Source organism: Bactrocera tryoni, chromosome 2 (assembly GCF_016617805.1).
Source record: "Bactrocera tryoni isolate S06 chromosome 2, CSIRO_BtryS06_freeze2, whole genome shotgun sequence".
Classification (NCBI taxonomy): domain Eukaryota; kingdom Metazoa; phylum Arthropoda; class Insecta; order Diptera; family Tephritidae; genus Bactrocera; species Bactrocera tryoni.
Window position 1 is genome coordinate 79,711,326 of NC_052500.1, and position 22,550 is coordinate 79,733,875.

A 22,550-nucleotide genomic window follows, 5' to 3' on the forward strand; every position below is an offset into this window, starting at 1 on the left:
CTGAAGATAGCACCATAGAGAAGTACTCAAAAAAATTGTTTTTTTTGTATACAAAGCCAGACATTATCTTTCCTCAATTGATGAAGATTCCAAAAATGAAAGAGGAGTCACCAATAACTCCACGCGCTAACGGTTTAATGAAAAACACACAAATTCAATTAAAACCGTTTAAGCGCAATCAATTCCAACACAACCATTTGTCTTCAATTAAGCACCGAAATAATGTTTCAAAAACTGGCTAACAACCGTTTACAGTTAGTTAAAGCCAAATAGGCAGTCAACAAGTGACGACGGTGTGGCATCCTCAGCCGGCACACGCCCCTTTCGATTTGTGCTGCAAACAATATGCAAATGCATAGCTGCCACATACTGAAGTGCCTGCAACAACATGTGGCATGCAACCAGGATTAATTCTAGCCATACACGCGAGCCAGCGCCGTGATATGTGAATTGCAATAGAGTACAAAAACAAAAAGCGAATTAAACTAAAATATAAACAATTGAAATTTTTAGAGGCAAAAGCACCAAAAGCAAAGCAAAGCAAAGTAGCCGCAATGCTAAGTAAGTAAATAAAATGATCATTAAAATAATTGCTGTGGCTGTTAAATGTTGTTGACGGCTTGTTGCTGACTGCCAGCCAGCTAAACAGCCAAACAACCAGCAACGAGGTCCCGCTTTTGTCGCTTAAGTTGACTTATTGTTGTTTTGACTTACTGGCCTGTTGATCGTCAATTGCTTGGCGTTGTTGTTGTTGTTGTTGCGGCGACAGTGAGCGACGAGTGCAACTTGTCAAACAACATGCGCTTTTTGAAAAAGAACAGTTACGAAATGGCAACACAGTGGCAGCATTCCCGGCTACAAGACACTCGGCGAAGGCGGCGGCAGCGGCTTTGCTGGCGTCAAACCAACCAATCGACCAATTTTACAGTTGTTGCACGTTTTATTCTACCCATTGGTATTGTTGTAATGTGTGGACAATTTTTTGCCAACCAAGCAACAAAACTTTTTAACGGTTTCTTGCCGAATTTGGTAAAAATTAATGAAGCAATTTAAATGCCTCGAGAATTGTGGGTTCAAAGTTAGGAAATGCGCGCTATACGCAAAGGAGACAAGAACCGTTAAATATTTTTTTCTTTAATTTCCTACTTTATTTATTTCAATTATTTTTTAAATTACTGCTCGCTGTCCGGCAAGAAGTCATAGCCATGCGCTCTGTCACCATTGACGTTATAATATTTATCGTTCTGTAATTTGGACATACCGCTTGTCAATTCTTGACATCTAATATTGGTTTCTTACTAATTCCCGCTACAAATCGGTTTGCTTACTCTCCGCCCAGAATAAAGTAAAAAAAAAATGTTGCTTTCGAAGATTTATTGTTGTAATTGACAAGAATTGTGCTGACATGGCATGCATGTCACTACTGTGCGCCTTTTGACAAGTGGTAAGTGACAGTTGTGGCAACGGTATGAAATGTGTTTGCTTTCAATTTGTTGTTGTACAAAAACAAATAGTTGATGTAAACTTTACATGGTAAAGTTGTTTTGGTTATTGACTAGAGAGGAGTGCTTGAGTGGAGTGCTGGACCGAAAAATAACAGCAGCGTTGTATTTCCATATATTTGACGTCAGAAAGTCAAGAGTAGCGGTTTTGAAAAATATCTTACTTTATCTTTGTATTTTAACCAGAAAGCTAAGAATGACATATACAAAGTTATTTTCAAAGTTTGTTGATACAGCATATCTCCTTAAGCTACAGATATACATACATATATTGAACCGAATATCAAAGTCCGAATGAGAACTAAGTTCCTCAGTAACCGATATTCCCAAATAAATAAAATTTTAATAAGGGAGTCTAGTAAAGGGCTAACTCCGCCCAAAAGCCGAAATTTTTTATGAAGCATGACTAACAAATTCTACATCTGGGTGAATATCGGAATTGTATCCCAAATATCCATGGGGTCTAGAGAAACATCTCAGATCTTAAAACACTTGCAACACATGGCATAAAAGTACTATGGGGTAGCGTTGACGGTGGACAGATCAAAAACACATTATTTTAAGCATGATAGATTTAAGTAGTACTATAGGATGAACCACCACATCTTATAGAAATCGATATTCGCAAATACAATGTAAGAGTTAGTCTATCTTAAGGAAACTACGGGTTTAGGGCCACGGACATGATTTACTTTTAGTACGATGGATGTATGAATGAAGGAGCCTAGTCGAAGACTAATTACTTTTCTTTAGGGTCCCGAATATCAAACATTTTTTTAGCAAGATCGACGTAGCTTTGAATGAATGAGCCCAGTAGAAGACTATTTCGTCACTTAACTCGAAATGTTGCATGAAGCTTGGCGAAATGGATTAAAATTAGATCAATTCTTATGCCTCTCAATCTATATCTGGCTGAATATCGAAACTACTACCCAATGATTAAAGGTTATTTCAAGGGTTATTTTAATCTCTAGGGATACATCTCATGTCAAAAGTTCAATAGTACTTTTGGCTAGTGTTGGCGGTGAACAAACCAAAAACGTCTACTAAGCAATATGGTAGATGTCATCACAGGGCACCTACCTACAGGATCTCATATTCAAATACTTGATGAACGCTGAATACAGAGCATGTCTGGAGAATGATGAGAAACTTGAACATTGTCCTTGTAAATATACAGCCCTCAGCCAGTTCAGACAGAACATATTCCACTCAATTGGATTTGAAATAATAAAAACTTGCAATCCACTGAGATGCTTCATAAGGCTGAATGCCGACGAGCTCGAAAGAGAGAGCAACCTTACCTAAATACCATCAGATTGGGAGCGAGTTGGTGTTTCTCCATCTTCGTGCATTCGCGAGCTGGATCTAAGTGGCTTCAGCGAGCTCGGAAAGCGTTGGTTAGCAATCAGTACTTGTAGTGTTGTGAAAACTTTCTGGCTCAAAGGGGAACGTAAAATATCCATGGAACTACTAGCTCTTAGTAAGCTTCAGCTAAACAATTAGCTGAGGCTAAAGAACTTGGAAGATGCCAGTTGTCAACGTTACAGGGAGGAAGATGAGGTGGAAACATATCAATATTTTCCTCTTCATTTTACAGCTTTCGCCAGGTTATGGTAAAAGCATCTTCGTTGTCATACTTTTTACGAACGCGGCGAATTCGCTGGAGTAGATATTAGTCTCCTCAATAAATTGTGATTGGCTCTAGGCGCTTTACAGATACGCGACGTCATTTTGATCCCTATTTAGGAGTTCTGGGCATCACAACGGTCAAGCGTCTCTTGCTGTCAAAGTGGGATTATTCGTGGTCTGATCTAAACCACTTGGAAGCTCAATGAGCCTAATGACGGTTTGAGTGCGCCTCTGCGCCGCTCTTTGAAGCCAACTGTAACTCAAAAGTTTCCGACGCCGGTAAAAATATCATCGATCTGATTTCTTTAAACGTTCAAAACGAAGAGGAAGACGAATTGAGTGATACCAAAGAAAATTCGAAGACTTTGTACTATTATTTTTAAAAGACCCGAAAATTTAAAGTCACGGAATGTATGAAGTCGATCTAAATATTTGGGGTTACAAAGGCTGTATAAAATTTGTGAAAATTCTGAAAAGGTTTGATCAATATCTAATGTCTGGTGAAAAAGAATCAATCATTTTTCCAATAACATAGATGTAGATGACTTTGGATTCCCGATGAGCCAGCGCAAACGGCAGCCAAGCATGGATCGATCAAGGATTATTTTGCTATGTATTGTATGGAATTGACAAAGAATCACCTGCTATGAACTGCTTCCCAAGCCAAGTTTTACGTCGGACCTGTCGTTTGGACCGTCTGAAGGAAGCGATTCCACAGAAGCGCCCAATTTTTACCAATAGGGGAGAGATTGCGTTCGAACAAGAGAATAACACAATTAGATAGCGACTCGCCAAAAGCTATCGAAGCTTGGCTGAAACGTTCTTATGCATCCACCACACCGGTTCGGATTAGGCAAAGAGAGTTTACACCCTGTTCCTGCCTATGGCGAATCATTTTGCTAGTGAAGAGAAGCATGTGAAAATTGACTGTCAGTAGTTATTGGCCAATAAGGTCAAGGATTTTTATAAGTTATAGTTATCGCTAGACATAAGCTTCTTATTAAGGTTTTAAATTCATCATGTTCTTATGTGGGATCTTTCGATGAGTAACCTGCCATTCGAAGGAAGGACTAACGAACAGAAAACAGATACATTTATATTTTATTAAGGAATTATCGCTAAGGTTATTTATCAGACACCTCTCTTACTTTCCATAATTCTTACTAAATAAAAGAAGAAGCCGGAATTTCAATAATTCAAAATATTTCACGCATTTGCGCTAAACATTGTCTGCTCCAGCCACAGGAAGCATTAATCAAGTTGCAACATATTTGAAAAATATTTATGCATATGGTAGGTGAAGGAATGTCAAAACGATGAACACCCACACTTGTATACATACCGCTAAATTATGTACAAAATATGAGCAGGAGCAGTCGCTACCGTCACAGACTTACTGAATTTTGAAGTGACACTTGGAACCGACTGAAGTTTACCAAGAACTCCACTACAAACACAGCCGAAGACCAGACGAGGTTCTAATGACGCCAATTCGAGAACATACGCGATGGTGAGTCATTGAAGTGAATACGAATATAACAACGACCACGAGTACACACTGGAATATCACACACACACATAGCTGCGTGTGCATGGTATACGCAAATAGGCGAATATCAGTCTGTCGCTCCGAATGTCTAACTGTCTGTCGTTGGGCACCTATTCTATATGAAGTTGACATGCCTGAAATTAAAGAGAGCGTGACGCTTTATGACGCTACCTTTTCGACTGGGGTGGCAACGCTGACATTGCTGCAAGCGCGACTGTCATTATGCTCATTGTGAGTATGTATGTACTTGTGTTGTTCGTATTTGCACGAATATGTAGGCAATTTATTGGCACACACTGTGAGGCAACTGCGTATGTATGTATGTATGTGTGAATGTCTGTAAGAATGAAAATTTTAAAAGTGTGCGGCTTTTGTGGGCGATGGCAGACAATGACAGCAGCTGTCAACAATTTGTTGTTATGCAAAAATATTGTCCGCATGGCGCTTGTAGATATGAATTCGTTTAGACACATGCGAATTTAGACAATTTTTTTAATATACAACAAGGGATCATGGATTAAAAGTGTAACGAAAAAGTGGACACAATCAAACATTATTTGCGTCGTGAACTGAATTTTCTATCCATTCGTAGATGATCGTAGAAGAAGAATCGTTAAATGGTTAACGGTGGACCACTGGGCCGTGGTGTCTACTTCTATCGGCAACTTCTCCGCATCCATACCTCCGAAGCATATGTGGGTGGGGTGGACAAGGTTAGAGAAGGAGTTTTCTGTCGGGAGCTCTTTATCGATTCCTGTTTCAGACGCCCAGACTACCGTATTGTCTTTCAAACAGACGTGGCAGCTGTTAAGGTAGCAACGTATGCACTTCAACCAAGTGCGGCTACTTTTAGGGAACTATGCAACCACTCTGACGGCAGAGCCACTATGCAGGCCTGGAACTCGCTGAAAGTGAGCTTAAAGTTAGTCAAAGAGTATATGACCTCATTAGCTGTAGCATTAATTTCCTTGACATTCACCTCGTCTGGAAGCCTGATCACTGCGGAATCGTGGGAAATTGTTAAGCCGACGAGCTTGCAATAAACGTCACCCTTACCCAAATTAGATCAGGATGGGATCGAGCAAATGTTCCACTGCCTTCGTGCACTCGAGAGCGAGATCCATGGGTTTCGCACGAGCTCAGTAAGCTTTGGTCGGAAACCAGGTTGCGAAAGACTTCGGGTTCAGAGTGGAAAACAAAAGATTATGAAACTACTAGCTCTTAGCAAGGTTCAATGCCCACAATGGGAGGTGTTTTAACTGAACACTGTCTCATTGGCACTCACACGGTGATACTAAAGACTTTGAAGGACTGCATTTATTAAAGTTGCCGGGTGGAAAATGAGGTGGAAACATCTAGACACTTACTTGGTTGACATACTTTCTACGAACCCGGCGAATTGGCTGGATTAAATATCAGCCGGTTCAATAAATTTATAACTTATTCTAGGCACTTGGATATGTGACGGTCTTTTTGATACGTACTTAGGAGTTCAACAGAGAGATGATTCAAGCTGTCCAAGTGGGGTCATTCTTCACGAAAAATCAGCCTATTGACCTAACTTAACCTCAATCATAGATTCAAAGCCAATATGGATATGTCTCGAAGTACTTCAATGCTAACTTCACCTAGCGAGTAGAGAAACTCAGGAACTTAACAATCATCATCAAACGGTTTTGAATAATTTTTGTAAAAAAAAAGCTGGCTACAAAAAGAAGCTCGATGTTTGTTTACCACATGAATTGTTTGTGAAAAATTTATTGAGCCGAATTGGCATCTGCGATTCTTTGCTGAAACTAAAAGAAATCGAACCATATCCGAAACGAATGGTAACAGGAGACGAAAAGTGGGCCAAATACGACAATAATGTGCGAAAAAGATCGGGGTCCAAGTATGGTGAAACTCAACAAATGATCGCAAAGCTAGGATTGACGCCTTGAAAGGTTATGCTGAGCGTTTGGTGGAATTGGAAAAGAATCATCCACTATGAGCTGCTCCAGCTTGATCGAACGATTGATTCTCTATTTTACTGTCAACAACTGATGAGATTGAAGCAAGGAATCGAAAAAAAACGTCCAGAACTGATCAACGGAAAGGGCTTGGTCTACCATCAGGACAACGCTAGATCACACACATCTTTGATGACTCGGCAAAAAGTGCGAGAGCTTGGCTATGCACTTGCACCGTCGGACTACCATTTATTTCGGTCAATGCAGAACTCTCTTAAATGAGGAAAGTTGGCTTCAAGAGAACCCTGTAAAAATTACTTGTCGCAGTTTTTGTCGAGAAACCAGAAAAATTTTACATTGATGGAATAATGTCTCTAGCGAAAAAATTGCAAAAGTTGATTGACCAAAATGGTTCAATTTGGTTTATTAAAGTTCATAAATATAAAAAAAAAAATAAGTTGAAATTTGATTAGGAATACGAAAATACTTTTTCGACTACCATTATTTTTTGTGTGTTTTCTGTACACTTGTATAACATTTACTGTCAGAGGGTTGGAAAATGAGGTATCCACAGTGACCTGAGCTTTATTCTGGCAGATGGTTACACACCCGCTCAATTCCATTAAATTAGGAAACCTAATAAGTTATATGTAAATATATAAGCAAGTGCATGCCCCCGAAATTTCGGTAATCGCATTTGCATAAAAAAATTTGCACATTTCCATAATCTCTTGCCATTATCAGCTCACCTCCGAATATCAATTCGTACGATCACAAATCGTATTTCAACAAATTGTCAACTTGTTTTCAAGCGAATTCGACATCCTCATGTTTATACAAGTGTCAAAAATGGTAAACCAAAACACAACTTGACAACTACATTGCGCCGCGCCAGAAGTCAATGAGCCAGTAGGACCGACCGCTGCTCCACAATTGCCACCAAAGTCAACGGCGACACGTTAACCGCGGGGTCTGAGCCTGAGCATATAAAGATACATGGCTTACTGTTTGTATTTTTTTTCGAAAATTATATTTACTGCAATGTTTGTATGTATAAGTTTGTACCTGCCACAGTTACAATTTCATTTTCATGCCGATTCAATTTGGATTAGATGGGGATTTGGATTTTGCATCGCATTCAAATTGAAATTGAAGTCAGAGTTGCACGGCGTCGCGTCGTTCTGCTTCGTGTATTTGAATTTGAATTGGAAGTCAAATTGAAATTTTTTATGTAGTTGGCAACTGTGAGTTTGATGCAAAACAAATACGCGCCGACATGGTGACAAAATTGTATAAATGTTTCGCTCAAAATGGAATCTTAATTGGCACCCAGTGCCACGCTACAAATTTGGCGGCAGCGTTCGTACACGAGTAAGCACTAGATCGATCAATCACCGTTGGAGTGCAGTGGTGTGCGACTTTGCTAACATTTTCTGACTTCTTTTATATGTCATTTATAAATTTATTTCATTTTTGGTTGCGAAAATGTACGATTTTGCTCTCTTTGGGGGCTACCGATTGGAAAATAAAGTGATTAAGGTGTAAGAGTCAACGTGACAGCCTGATATATGTGGGAATATTTGTGACAGATGTGAAAAGCTTTTCAAAATGTAGTCAGAAATGTTGGAATGTTTTGGGCTGTCGTAGCAAGTGATTCAGGACCACGTAAAACGGCTGACTATAGTTAGTTCCGTTTCCACGACAGTCTATGTCACCGGAATGGAACTGGAGTTTTATGAGGTGTGAACGACACAGCATTTCTCTAAACTAGCTGACTATAGTTAGTTCCGTTCCCACGACAGTCGAGTCTACGGACCCGAATTTTTATGTGGCCAAGGTCTGTACCACGCAGCATTTCTCCAATTTACTTCAGGATTTTTACTCACTATAGCTAAAAGTTATCTATATGAAATTCCTGAATATGTCTAGAGTGCTTAATGCTTAGAACTGGATTATGCTGACCCAATGAGAGGTTTCTGATGGAAGAACCCGGAAGAAATTTTATTTTTTTAATAAATGGGATAACTTATAAATATTCTATGAACCTTGACTACCTTATCGCAAGCTCCATGAGGTATAAGAATTGCATACCTACTAAGACTACAAATATCCCGGATGCACCACTGACAAGTATTCGCCTGCGAGCTGTAGATACGGTACATTATTTAGGGCTTGTTCTAGAACCTAATATTGAGAACAGATCAATGATGGCATCAATTGCTTGTTACTGTTGCAGAGGAGCCATTGGCAGCAGATAGGGCATCTCTCCAAAAGTAGTCTTCTGGGTCTACGACACTATCGTCAAACTTATTCTGTTCTATGGGGTCCTTGTGTGGGAACCACTTTCGAGGAACCTCGAGACCATGCAATGGGCGACGCTAATAAGCATGTATAGTTCAAGAAGATCCACACCAACTCTGGCTCTTAATGCCATCACGCATATAGTGCGCATCGATATAGCCGGAGGGTTTATGACCGTGAAAGTTTCTATCAGAACAGAGAATTTGGAGATTTGGATGGTTCAAAGCTTGAGGCGAAGGTTGGTGGAGGAGTATATTGTCAGGTACTTTGTATCAACTTCAACTATCAGACTTCTTGACTATTCAACCCGGGGTTGCTGCCATTGAAGTAGCGATAAATTTAATATCAGACTTCCTGACTATTACAACGTTTTTTAAATCGAGGTTGCTGTCACTAAAGTGGCGGTAGGTTACTGCTACAGAGTGCAGCTTCCTTCAGAGCAATGACTATTCACTCTGATAGCAGGGCGGCGTTACTAGCTTTGAGCTCACCAACCGTGCGTTCAAGGCTGGTTAAGAAATGCCTAACCTCATTGCCAATGGCATCGAGTTACTTTTTGGGTTCATAAAATGAGGTGCTAGGCACACATGCCTAAATCAACTCAGCAGTTATAAAAATTTAAAAAATATACATATGTTAAGGCTCGAAATGGAACATACATTGTTGGGCAAGCGCTGAGCTCCGTGGACTCCAAGCAAAAACTGCATTTCAAAAATTAATATTTCAAAAGCTGTTGTTTATCTTTCAACCACTGCTCCACTTTTGAAGAATGGCAGATGTGCTTTCCAAAAAAGTGAGCTACAGCATTACATTAAAGAGGATGTGTTGAGCACACTTCACTAATTTAATTGAAGTATTTAAATTATTGGTCATAAATATCATTATTTGCGAAAAAACATAGTACAAAAACAAATAATTTTTTAGTAAATCTTCAACGGAGCTATGTTTAAAGAGCTGCCTGATCCGCGCTCGCTTGTCAATTAGTTTTAATTGAATCATGCCGCAAGTAGTACTTAAGTATAAACAGCAAGTGCAAGTGTCTCGACATAATTAATGCATGTGCCTTGGCCATAAATTCCCTTTCGCTGCCTTGTAGTGGTGAAAAAATGACTTTGTTTGGACTTGACGCAATATTTATGGCGAATTTTTCGCACAAACAAAGAACATTTCTGCTGAAGTACTTGAGAACTGCATTTTTGATTTATGTAGTTTTTGTATACAATCCTGAGTGTCTGGTATTTTATAGACATTTTTCAGGTTTATTAAGACTGAGACTGTTTTTTCAAAAACTTTTCAATTACAGCGCAGACAACAATAACTTCTGCTCGGTTTGTAAACTCATTTGGCGGCCAGACAGTTGTTCTACAAACATTCTGCAGCAACTCAACTCATTTTGCAGCCATTAATCACTGGTGTGATGATGAACTGCAACTCGCTTCCGTCATTTCTGACGGCTTTATCTGCGACGCTAACGCGAACTAATCGAATTAAGTAAACGCCTGTTTAGGAGCGACAAGATCAATGTTACTACACACGCACAAACAAATAGAGATCTCTTTATCTGCGTACTAAACTGTGGCGCATTCCTACTTGATGCCGTCGTGACCGCTTAATTGACATCATCAATCAATTGCCAATAGCAGCGTGAAAGTTGCAAAGGCGAACGATGTAAGCTGAAGTTGAAAAGGAACAGGCGTAAAACGAGAGCGCGCCGTGGAAAACAGGATCTGCAGAGCGAGATATAATTACCGAAGCAAAAAGAAATTACTAAAGCGCGTCTCGATCTCGAGTGATCACCGCCATTCAGTTGATATTCAAACGATCGGCGATTAAGCCAACCCACACAAACGCCACAGGCGCGCTAATCGATCACTATCCGCCGGCCAAACATTGATTTAAATGTCAAAATATTATGGCAACATTGCGGGCTTGTTGAAAAGCCGCCGCAGAAAAAGTAGCGCAACCAAAGAAATAACAAAAAAAAGTAACTTTGGATCACTCCTCTTCATTCCACTTACCTGCCGCAAATCCAATGTTATCGTGACGTATTCAAAGTGCCTGCCATACTGTAGCGTCGGCGATTGCCACCAACGCTCGTCGAAATTCGTATTGGAGATGACAGCCTCGATCGGTCGCTGCTTGGCCACATCGGACGATTGCACATTGCAAATGCCACATTGTGTGGCCCATTTCTTGTGCGGATACGCGTCGACTAATTTGCAATACTCTTCGCGCCCACTCTGTCCACAGGTGGCATTGACGGTGATATGTGCGCGTGGTGCAACATTGAAGAGTGGCGGGTAGAGACCGCCGTCGGCTTGTGAGTCCGATTGACTGTTGAGCATGCGCAATACTGTAAGAGAGAGGAAGAGTGTGAGAGAGAAACGAATATTGAAATTATATGAATTTTAGTTGTGGGAAAGTTGATTATGTATTTTTGAAATTAAAAATATTAAAGAGTTGGCGAATATATTCAATTTCAATAAAAAAGTAAAGAGGGTCTTAAAAGTGTAATGGTTTTAAGTTTAGTCACCCAAACATTGGTTACTCAAGAATAGTAAGTGGTCAATAAAGAAGTCCCTAGACTAAAGGTGTTTCAGAAAATATTATTGGTGGATCTTTAGTGTAAAATAATTCTACTCCAATCGTCTGAACCGAGAACACAAAAAAACGTAGGAATCTTCTATGCGAATTACATGAGTAATCTGCTCCTCAAGGTCCCATTTGTTGACAAGAGTTATTCAGCGATCTTGATTTGCAAGCTTTTGACTAAGATGTCAATGTCATCTGCGAACTCCAGTAACATTGTACTTTTAGAGTATACCGCGCTTTGTTCAACATTAGATTGTAGAAGATGCACGAGAGAGAAAGTCACCCTGTCTTAAACCTCTGGTGTCGAACGATTCAGCGAGGTCCCAATTTTATTGAAAATGGTGGTTGTGTTCAACTACATTCTGCTTAGTCGTATGAGTTTGGAGGGGGACCAAATTTAGACACGACGTCAAATAGGCAGCTCCTGTCAATGCTGTCGAAAATGGCTTTGAAATCGACAAAGGATGATGTATGTTGATCTGTTTGCCGACGGTCTTCTCTAGGATTTGACGTAATGTGAAAATCAATGGTGGTAACGCCGCACTGAAAAGGTCCAACCATTTTGTTTGAAACGGGCTTAAGCCTTATACAATGTGCAATGTTAAGAAAGAGGATCCCGCGATATTGAGTAGAACATTTATGATGTAAAAAGTAGTTCATTTTGAATGTAAATAAGTGAACCGCCAAAATGGTGGAAAAGTATAGACATTGTAGTTATTCGAGACCAGAAGAAAACGACAACATGATTAATGAGGAATGTTATATATTTGATGTCAAGTTTTCCTCCAACATCCTTATGAATCCACCTTCCAAAAATAACCAATATTGTCTTAATGATACTCGAAAGCATTATCTCAGGCATTGTATGATGCCAAGTCGTTTTGGAAGACATCTTAGACAAACATATCATATGAAAAAAAGGATATGCTGATTTGGATGGATTATCTTTTATCCGGGATGACCCGAGATCGACTATTTGTGCTTGAGGAGAAAAAATTAAATCTTTATATTTCACTTCCTCTAGCGTTTCGGATTTGAGTCAGTTGAGTCCAAATTTTCCTAAAAAACAGTCTACTTACAGCAAAGATCTTAATATTATGCAGCTTCCATTATAGTCCAACGTCTAAGTAATTACTTTAGTACTAGTAGGAATCTTTTTTGGGTCGTTATGGACTTTTTTGAAGTATATCTGCCTTCTATGACAGTTACAGCAGCTTGGATAACCATTTCGGTCGGCAAAGATCTACTATAAGATTTTGGATTCCTACCACTGGACCCGCCTTGTGTCATAAAGGTCAACACTGCATTCTTTTTTATAGTCCATAGTCTACATATTTCACCGAAATAAATCTAAAACTTTTAAATCCACTTAAATACCGATTACTGAACAATCACTAAATCAATTAAAGAGCCTATTTATTTATTTTTGGTTACGGAATGCGGATTACTGTTAGACAACTTTCATAATTTATTGGCAAATTTTGTCTTTTCGGCACTAAATCACGGCAGTTTTTCTAAATCGCCATGCCACCAAAATTTTTTGCAGCAAAAATTAAATAAAAATTGAAATAAATAAAAATCAAAATGTAAACGAAGTGATTTAGATAAATAACCGGTAAGTCATAAATACCGCAAATGATTGACCCCGAATTCATAAACAAATTTAACGCAAACAAAATTTTTTCTTAATGTGGCAAAAAATTGCTCAGAACTTGAGCTGTCACAACGAACGAATAAATCTGTCAGATGAATGCAATACAAGAAAGCAATTAATAACGCATTTATGGTGGACAGACACACAAACACACAACTTTATAGCAGAGGTATATGAGGGTATTACTTGCCACGAAATACAACTTAATTTCTCATATTTAAGTGGCGACTAAGCGGATAAGCAACTTTAGTTGTTTGTTGGTGGCGCAGGTGAGGTTCACTGTTGCATGCTTTTTCGGCAACATGTCGCTCTTGTTGGCCGGTGAAGCTGCCAAATTTTGTCTGTCTAGAGACAAGTGTGACCGAAACGCATGTGCTGCGCCCGGCATATGTCTCGACGGACCGTGTTGCATGGTAATAATTTTAATTATGTGGAAATAGAACACTTGTAATGAATTCTCGGAAAACTTGCTAGAAAATTTCAGGCATGTGTGGTTCAAAGAAAAAAACATAAAAAGGAAAAATAATAAATAAATAAATTACGAATAAAAGAAGAAAAAAGATATCTGCAGCGAGTCGTTTTTATAAAAATCCGCGGGCAAGGCAGTCTGCTCAGCTTGCTACTGGCAGAGTTTGGTGTTCGCTTAGCAGCAGCTGGTTTCAAAACTAGATGCTTAGAACAACCGAGATGCCTGCTGGTATTAAGATTTATTTATGATGAACGTGTTGCAAGTGTTTTTCAATAATTTTATGATTTTTTAATAATTTTTTCAGTTAAATTTAGTCATAAAATTGCAACATCTTTGCTCAGTATTGATAAATTTGAAAACAAAGACGGCAAAAATGATTCAATACATATGAAAAATGGCTTCCAATAGACTGGTTCCACTTTGTTAAAAAAAAAAACAAAAAAAAAATATTGTTAACTTTGGCTGTACCGAATACCTTTCCCAGGTGCATTTTTTTGAGCAAAAAATGGTATAAAAGTGTCTTTTTGTTGATTTTGAGCGATCAGTTTGTATGGCAGCTATATGCTATAGTCATCTGATCTCAACAATTTCTACGGAGCTTATAGCCTTACCTAAAGTAGTAATCTATACCTAATTTGGTGGTATTGGATATTAAATGTGTGTAAAAGTTTGTGAAGATACCTTCTCAAATAAAAAAGTTTTCCATACAAGAGCTTGAGTTTGATCGGTCAGTTTGTATGGCAGCTATATGCTATAGTGATCTGATCTTAAGGATTTCTACGGAGCTTATAGCGCTTCTTAAAAGATAATTTGTGCCAAAATTTCGTAAAGATATTTCATCAAATAAAAAACTTTTCCCTACAAAGACCTTAGTTTGAGCTGTCAGTTTGTATGACAGCTAAATGATATAGTTGCCCGATATCGGCGATTCCAACAAATAAGAAGCACCTGAAAGAGAAAAAGACGTGTGTAAATTTCGGAACGATATCTCAGTATTAGCACCATAAAACTGAGGTACAATTTTTATATATACACAGGGATCGTTGAACATGGCTTAATTGACTTAGCTCATTATTCTAATCATAATGCTGTCTCCAACGCTTTCTTCTAGTATTATACACTTCGTGGTAAACATAAAACACCCTGTTGAGCCTATAAAAAAATGAAAAACCAGAACAGTTTTTCATTTTTTGCTTACATTTTAAATTGAAAAAAATATAAAAAATTATTTTACTTTTTGCACAAAAATTAAAGCAGAGTAATATTTGCAAGCGAATTATAGCATGTGTAAATTAATTACTCTACTACAAATGCCTTTTGAAACGACAAATTGCGCATGCGTGCAGACACACATGATTTCTCAGCTCATTTACATTAAGTGCAGCAAAAAAAGTTGCCGCCTCGCGTGCTTGTAACGAGCGAACGTTAACAAAAATGTATTATATTTTCATAAAATTTCATGTTTGACAAGTCAAATGCATATTATAACTGTAAACGAAACAAGTCATAAAATTTTTATTTCAGTAAAAACGCACCACTAATGACAAGCTGCCACCTTCAAGTAGCTCTGACGAGGTTGGGTGAGTAATAACAGTCGCTTGGCGACGGCGGGCGCCAGTTTATCGCAAAATTGCCGATATCGCTTCAGCGTATTTTAATTTAAAAAGCCATTTGTGGCGTTTTGAAATGCATTACGAATTCATGAAATGCCTCGGCTGTCACATTTATGCGCACGTAATTGCCGAATATTTACGAGCAAGCGCTTGCAAGCGGTGAGCGGTGAGTACAGGCGGTGGGTGAGGGCGTTTCGAGTATTATATCATCGGCTTCGGCTTATCAGCGGCTGTCAGGCGTTATGCATTTCGTATTGAATTGCATATTGAGTGTTATTTGGAGATTGTCGAATTTATAATATATTTTTGGTAAGACGAAGAGAATTTTTGAAGAAAGGACTAAGCATACTTCTTTCTAGGTACAAAGCTGGTGATAAAATTTGACTGTGGATCTAGATTGCAAACTAAAACGCGTTGTTTATACATTGTTATGCCTTTTTGCTATTTTAGTGGATTAATTTTTAATATAATATTGTAATAGTATTAGATTCCCGCTCCCCTCAAATTTATATAAGCACTAAGTAATTGTTTGAAATTTTCACTGTGAATATTTATACTGTTGCAACACACTGCTAGAGGGTATAATCGTTTTGTACACCTAAAAGTTGCAAGTATCACCTAAAACTAATTAAGCTAGATATAGGGTTTTGTATATACATATAAATGATCCGGATGACGAGAAAAGGTGTATGTCTGTCCTCCGTCCGTGCAAGCTGCAATTGAGATGAAACTTGATATGCGCGTTCCTTAGTAAAAAACCACTGCCACGCCCACAAATCGCCATTATCCGAAAACCTATAAAGTGCCATACCTAAGCCCTAAATTAATATATAGAACAATAACTAAATACGCCAGAAACATTAAATTTTACCTCCGAGATGATATGAGAAGATGTGAAAATTGAAAGATGAGCGTGGTACCACCCACTTTTTTCGACTAAAATTAGTACGTCGCAACCTTCTCACATTCCTATGTCCCAGCGTGTAAATAGGCGAAATCGGCTACAATATAGCACAATTTTAAATTCCACTAGATTCTTTCACTTTCCAGTACACAAATCAAGATCAAAGTAATATAACGATAAGTATGCTACCTTATGACTAAAAATTGACCACATTCAACCAAAACTATTCAAGCACCAATGTACCTGGTATCTACAATTGACTTTCGGCCGAAAATATCGGTCCATGTGCGAGATATACAGTCGAAATTCAGAGAGAGTCTTTTCCTGACAATAATATCTTAGTGTATCGAAAATGGATTGAATCGGATCAATACTTCTTTGAGCCCCAATATACCTTACATAAAGACTTTCGAACTTCCAGGTGTCTTTATATTGCACATATCGGCCAAAACTTGAGTTATCTAAATGAAAATTACAGAACGTGTTTTATTCCCTTCCTTTGGGCCTAAAATAGTTACAATTTGGTGAAAAATTGTCCTAGCTCTCATATAACTAATATCAGAAGTTTTGATAATCCGGCTCCATATAATTAGTGATTGTATGTATGTGATGTACCTTAATGACTCCAAGGAACCATTTTTTAGTATGTAGCGTTATAAGAGTTAATAGCTAAAATCGGCGATGAGCTTGAAAGAGATGGTAACCTAAGCCAATGACATCAGATTGGTAACGAGTCGGTACTCCGCTATAGCGTTAGATCTATGAACCAACGTGAGTTTAGCAAAAACTAAAACTTGTGCAGCGGCGAGATCATTCTGGCCCAAAGTGGAGCCCAGGAGGTCCTTAACTACTTACTCTTAGCCGCCATGGTAGGCATTCTAATTGGACACTGTCCAATAGGCACCTTCCGATAGATAGACTTTCGGCTAATCGGCGAAATTGCTGGATTGATATTCATCGATTTATATGCGTCTGGTGATCTATGTCTAACAGTGGGTGTAGAAGCTAGTGGAATTCTGCGTCAACTTAGGTGTGAGGATCGGCCCTACAACCTAAGCAAACTCACATAAATTGAACTGGGTCACGAAAAATGCACATTTCTACAGTCAAACTGGTATGTATGAAAAACTAAAAAAAATGTTTTTAAATCATCAAAATTTAACAATTAGAAAACAATTTTTTGTATTTAAGTTTTCATGTAAAACCTTTGTGAAGTAATCAAAATTATACGCGCTTATTATTATATAACTGTATTTATTTAATATTAGCTTTAACCCCGAGTTTATGTGAGTTCAAATACCTAAGTTACATTTTTGTTCTCTTTTAGTCAATTTCTGTTTGCAATGTCACCGGAGTCATATAACAAATGCATAATTTCTGCTGATAATGCGATAATGTTGTAGTTTGCTGGTTGTTGTGTTAAATTTTTTATTTTTATCGAATATTTTGTTCTCTTCTTTATTTTTTAATTATTTTTTCCTTAAGGTTTTTTCCTTTTTTTCTAATTTTCGATATTTTGGCGCTTACCAATGCATTACCCTGCCATAAATGAAAAAAATTTAATTTTTTTCAATGTTGCTTATGACTGTGGAGCCTAAATATACATTACTTACAGCTATATTTATGCATATTCATTATTAATAAGTAAAAACATGTGGAAAAAATTGCTGGGAGAGCGTGGGAAATTATTGAATTAAAAGGCTTTATAAATAACAAGGAAGGAAGGGCTAAGTTGGGGTGCTACCGAACAGTTTATACTCTTGCAACTTGCAGGAATCGAAGGCAGGGAAATAGCTTAAGGTGTAAAATGTCAACCGGATAGGAATTCAAGCAATTTTATATATACATGTACTCTATATTACTCATTCACTGACCCACATATTCCTTAGAAAAACGAAAATCTTTATACATAGGTAGTATATGGGAGTTGTGCTAGTATCGACTCAATGCAGGAATTTCACTAAGCCCTGGCAGCTAAACAAGTCGCCGCTCTCACCTTTCAATTAATCTTCGATCTATGCGTTGAAAAGCTGTTTGAAAAGCGACTACGTTAAGGTTATATATCGGTTCCAGATATGTTCGCAGAGATAGAATCGCCCGGCGAAGTTTCCCCGATACAGTGGTCTATGTTTTCAAGGCTGCAATCAAAGTAGTATAGGATTTCAGAATGTTCCTGCTTGGGACCCTTGATATACACGGCTTTGCTATGTCATATAGTAGGCTTTCCGCAATGCACCGGTCAGTTATATACAAGTATGAAGTCTGGAACCATGTGTAGAAGTTCACCCAACTGGAAAAATACTCTAAGGGCCATTCACTTGGGAGTGGACAGAAACGATTCCTTTTTATATGGCTCAAGCAGCTCACGACATCCGATCTTAGACCAGGTATCCTCTGGGTAGCCGAAAAACATCCGTTTGAAGGCGAGCTAAAGTGAGAAGGCGAATCATCCCTCCCATTCATCAGGTTGCGTAAAACAAACACCCATAATGGAAAGGGCAGAAAAGCCTTGGTTATTGCCACAGGTGCTACTCATATATACAGGTATAAATAAATTATTCAAATTGAAATCATAAGTAAAGTTGATTAAAAAATTTATTCCTAGAATATTTCCACACTCTTCACCTCTAACCATTCTACCGATATAAATACATATAGTGCACTGATTTTATGTCAAATGCCCTGTATTGAATCACTTTAGCCGCCGCTTTTGTATGCCGCGCAATTTTACCGCGATTTCGCGCCGAACGCAAGGTGGAGGAGGGCAACTGAGGTAGGCTGATGCGAAGTGTGAGCGACATGGCAGCGCAATTTTTTACATTTGTATATTTTTTATGCATAAACCGACTTCTGTAGTGAAAACATGTCACTCAACGGCTGCTGTTTGGCATTAAATGTTGCTTTTATTGCTTTATTTTTGCATACTGCAAACGTATGTGTGTGTGTGTGTGTTGAAGCATATGTGAGTTTTTCCATTTGTCATTTTATGCCGACAGCTGAGCGTACATATGTGTTACGACTTGCAAATAAATAATGGATATTTAAATTTTATTGCTTTTGTAGCGATTTTTGCAATTTCACACTTTTCTCGCAGATTTCACCAATTACCGATAATCGCTGCACATTAGCATTGCGAAGTTAATGAAGATAACTATTTTCTTTTGTAATATTCGGAAAATTGGAAAATCATCAGTAATAATTATTTGAATTTGAGAAACTTCGAAAACTTCCGCTGTTAGTTTCAAATCTCAAAAACCAAAAAAAAAACAAGTAAGGAAGGGCTAAGTTCGGGTGTCACCGAACATTTTATATTCTCGCATGATAAAGTGATAATCGAGATTTCATTATACATCATTTATATATTTTTCAAATACCGTATTTTTGTAAAGTTTTATTCCGCTATCATCATTAGTTCCTAATGTATACATATATTATACAGAGAAGGCATGAGATGGAATTCAAAATAGCGTTATATTGGAAGAAGGCGTGGTTGTGAACCGATTTCACCATTTCGTACGTGTCATCAGGGTGTTAAGAAAATATTATGTACCGAATTTCATTGAAATCGGTCTAGTAGTTCCTGAGATATGGTTTTTGGTCCATAAGTGGGCGACGCCACGCCCATTTTCAATTTTTAAAAAAAGCTTGGGTGCAGCTTTCTTCTGCCATTTTTTCCGTAAAATTTAGTGTTTCTGACGTTTTTTGTTAGTCGGTTAACGGACTTTTAGTGATTTTCAACATAACCTTTGTATGGGAGGTGGGCGTGGTTATTATCCGATTTCTTCCATTTTTGAACTGTATATAGAAATGCCTGAAGAAAACGACTCTGTAGAGTTTGGTTGACATAGCTATAGTCGTTTCTGAGATATGTACAAAAAACTTAGTAGGGGGCGGGGCCACGCCCACTTTTCCAAAAAAACTGCGTCCAAATATGCCCCTCCCTAATGCGATCCTTTCTACCAAATTTCACTTTAATATCTTTATTTATGGCTTAGTTATGACACTTTATAAGTTTTCGGTTTCCGCCATTTTGTGGGCGTGGCAGTTGGCCGATTTTGCCCATCTTCGAACTTAACCTTCTTATGGAGCCAAGAAATACGTGTACCAAGTTTCATCATGATATCTCAATTTTTACTCAAGTTACAGCTTGCACGGACGGACGGACGGACGGACAACGGACGGACACGGACAGACATCCGGATTTCGACTCTACTCGTCACCCTGATCACTTTGGTATATATAACCCTATATCTGACTCTTTTAGTTTTAGGACTTACAAACAACCGTTATGTGAACAAAACTATAATACTCTCCTTAGCAACATTGTTGCGAGAGTATAAAAAATGCTGGGAGAATATTAGTTCAACCCAACCTTAAAATTTCTAACACTTCATTATTTAGTTTTAGAATAGTTTAGGTCGTAAGATTGTGCAGAAGAGCAATCAGACTGTGTCGAAAAAAAACATTTCCACCTCTTCGTTATATTGTTTCTTGGCGAAACTATTGAACCAGACATGGGCCTCTTCTGAGAAGATGAGTGTTCTATAAACCACTTTTCGATCAATCTCTAGTATTTCAAGCGTTTTATCGAAGTGAAGCGTGACGTCACTTAATTATAATGGCAAACCTTACTGGTCTTCTTCTTCTTCTTTATTGGCGTAGACACCGTTTACCCGATTAAGATCGAGTTTACAACAGCGAAGGATGTTTTCCACTTTTCAATTGGGTGTTTTTGGCGTGGCGGGCCCCAAACCCAACATCACAACCTTCGGAAGGAATGTTTCGCCTTTTCACTTTAGCTCGCCTACAAACGGACGTTTTTTAGCAACTCAGAGGATACTTGGTCTAAGATCGGAAGTCGTGAGCTGCTTGAGCCATAAAAGAATCGTTTGTGGACACTCCCAAGTTAATGACGCACACAGAACTTTCCTCACTTGCGTGAACTTCTAAACATGAGTCCATCCTTCCTTACTGATCACACTGTCAAAATTTGACATAAATCCGTAAGAAAGCCGGCACGAGCTGTCAAGTCTTCCCTTTGGATAGACGTTGTATATAAACTGGATGCTGAGTCTTCTTAGTAGAGTATAGATCTTCAATACTTTCCTCCATATAATTATCTTTCATTTGGTTTGGTATATTTTTGATTCTAAACCGTTTCGGATAGTATCTTAATAACTAAGACTAAACTCAACATATAAAGTACTAGGAAACCTCATTACCTCCGTTTGAAGCTTGCGCTGAGTATAGTTAAACTGAGTCTCAGATTGGATGATATTACTTTCGATTGTTCAAAGGTTTACTCTTAGATAACCTAATGCGAATATCAGCATAAACTTAGAAAGTTTAAACGAAGGGTAAACGCCGTAAGATAACAGCGAAGATCTCAGTTGAATCTTTAAGGGGGAACGGATCTGCAACGGTGAATACAACTGAGAAATACCTATAGCGGAATATGCAAATGAAAATCAAGGGGAAAATTAATCGGAAAGATCGAAAACAAGTCAGTATAGTATGACGCATGGTCCTTAACTACGCCACTCCAATATGGTCGCGTGGATGCAGTGGAACGCAGGTGAGGAAGCTTCAGGCCTATCAGAATACGTGCTTCCAGACTACGACGGGATGCCTCTTGAGGTTTCCTATGAAGAATAATGAACTCCTCTGCAGGCAGTTGCTGCTGGGAATTTTTCCTAGAAATCATCCCTGCAGTCACCTGCTTGGAGCGGAACCGCCTCCTAGGAACCTCAAGAGATCATTCCTAAATTACGTCGACGACATCAGACAATATGCAAACGAGACTTCGGACGCAACAAACTTCCGACAAGCACTGGCCGCCATTCACAGTGGAGCCATCAACACCTTCATCGACTACCTTCCGATGAACGGCGAACTCGGAGTCAAACCACCATCCATTGCAGACGAAGAGCTCGATTTGCCGCGATAAACGAGAGTGACCCTTGCGCAGCTTAGTTCTGGATACTATAACAGGTTAAACTCTTATCTATCCAGAATAGACCCTGACATATGCAATATATGTCCTGCGTACAATGAGTCTCCGCATGACGCTGGCCATCTCTTGCATGACCCACAAACCCCATTCATCTGACACCCCTCTCCATGTGGTCCGAACCCGTCAAAACAGCATGTTTCTTTGGCCTTCCATTATAGGACGTCGGCGACAACTTATGTATGTAGCTAATCCTTACCATCGGGAGGACTAAATACCAGCTAAACAACAACAACATAACCAAGTAAACCTTTGACTGGTTCAAATTTAGAGAAACTGCCGACTGTTACTTCGTTCCCCTTAATAGAAATTCAGTTTAGGATCCGGAATTTAGCGCCTGGGATTAGATACTATCAATAAGCAGCAATTTTATGG

The 22,550-nt window shown here is 38.6% G+C and overlaps 1 protein-coding gene across 1 annotated transcript in view; it reads right to left on the minus strand.

The window, feature by feature from the left end:
- The window catches only part of LOC120769351 (laminin subunit alpha-1), a 153,985-nt gene that overhangs the window by 92,371 nt on the left and 39,064 nt on the right, over window positions 1–22,550 (minus strand). The window contains exon 2 of the mRNA XM_040096314.1: window positions 10,952–11,286. Within this exon, the coding sequence (XP_039952248.1) occupies window positions 10,952–11,286 (335 nt within the window). The remainder of the gene's footprint in view (window positions 1–10,951; window positions 11,287–22,550) is intronic.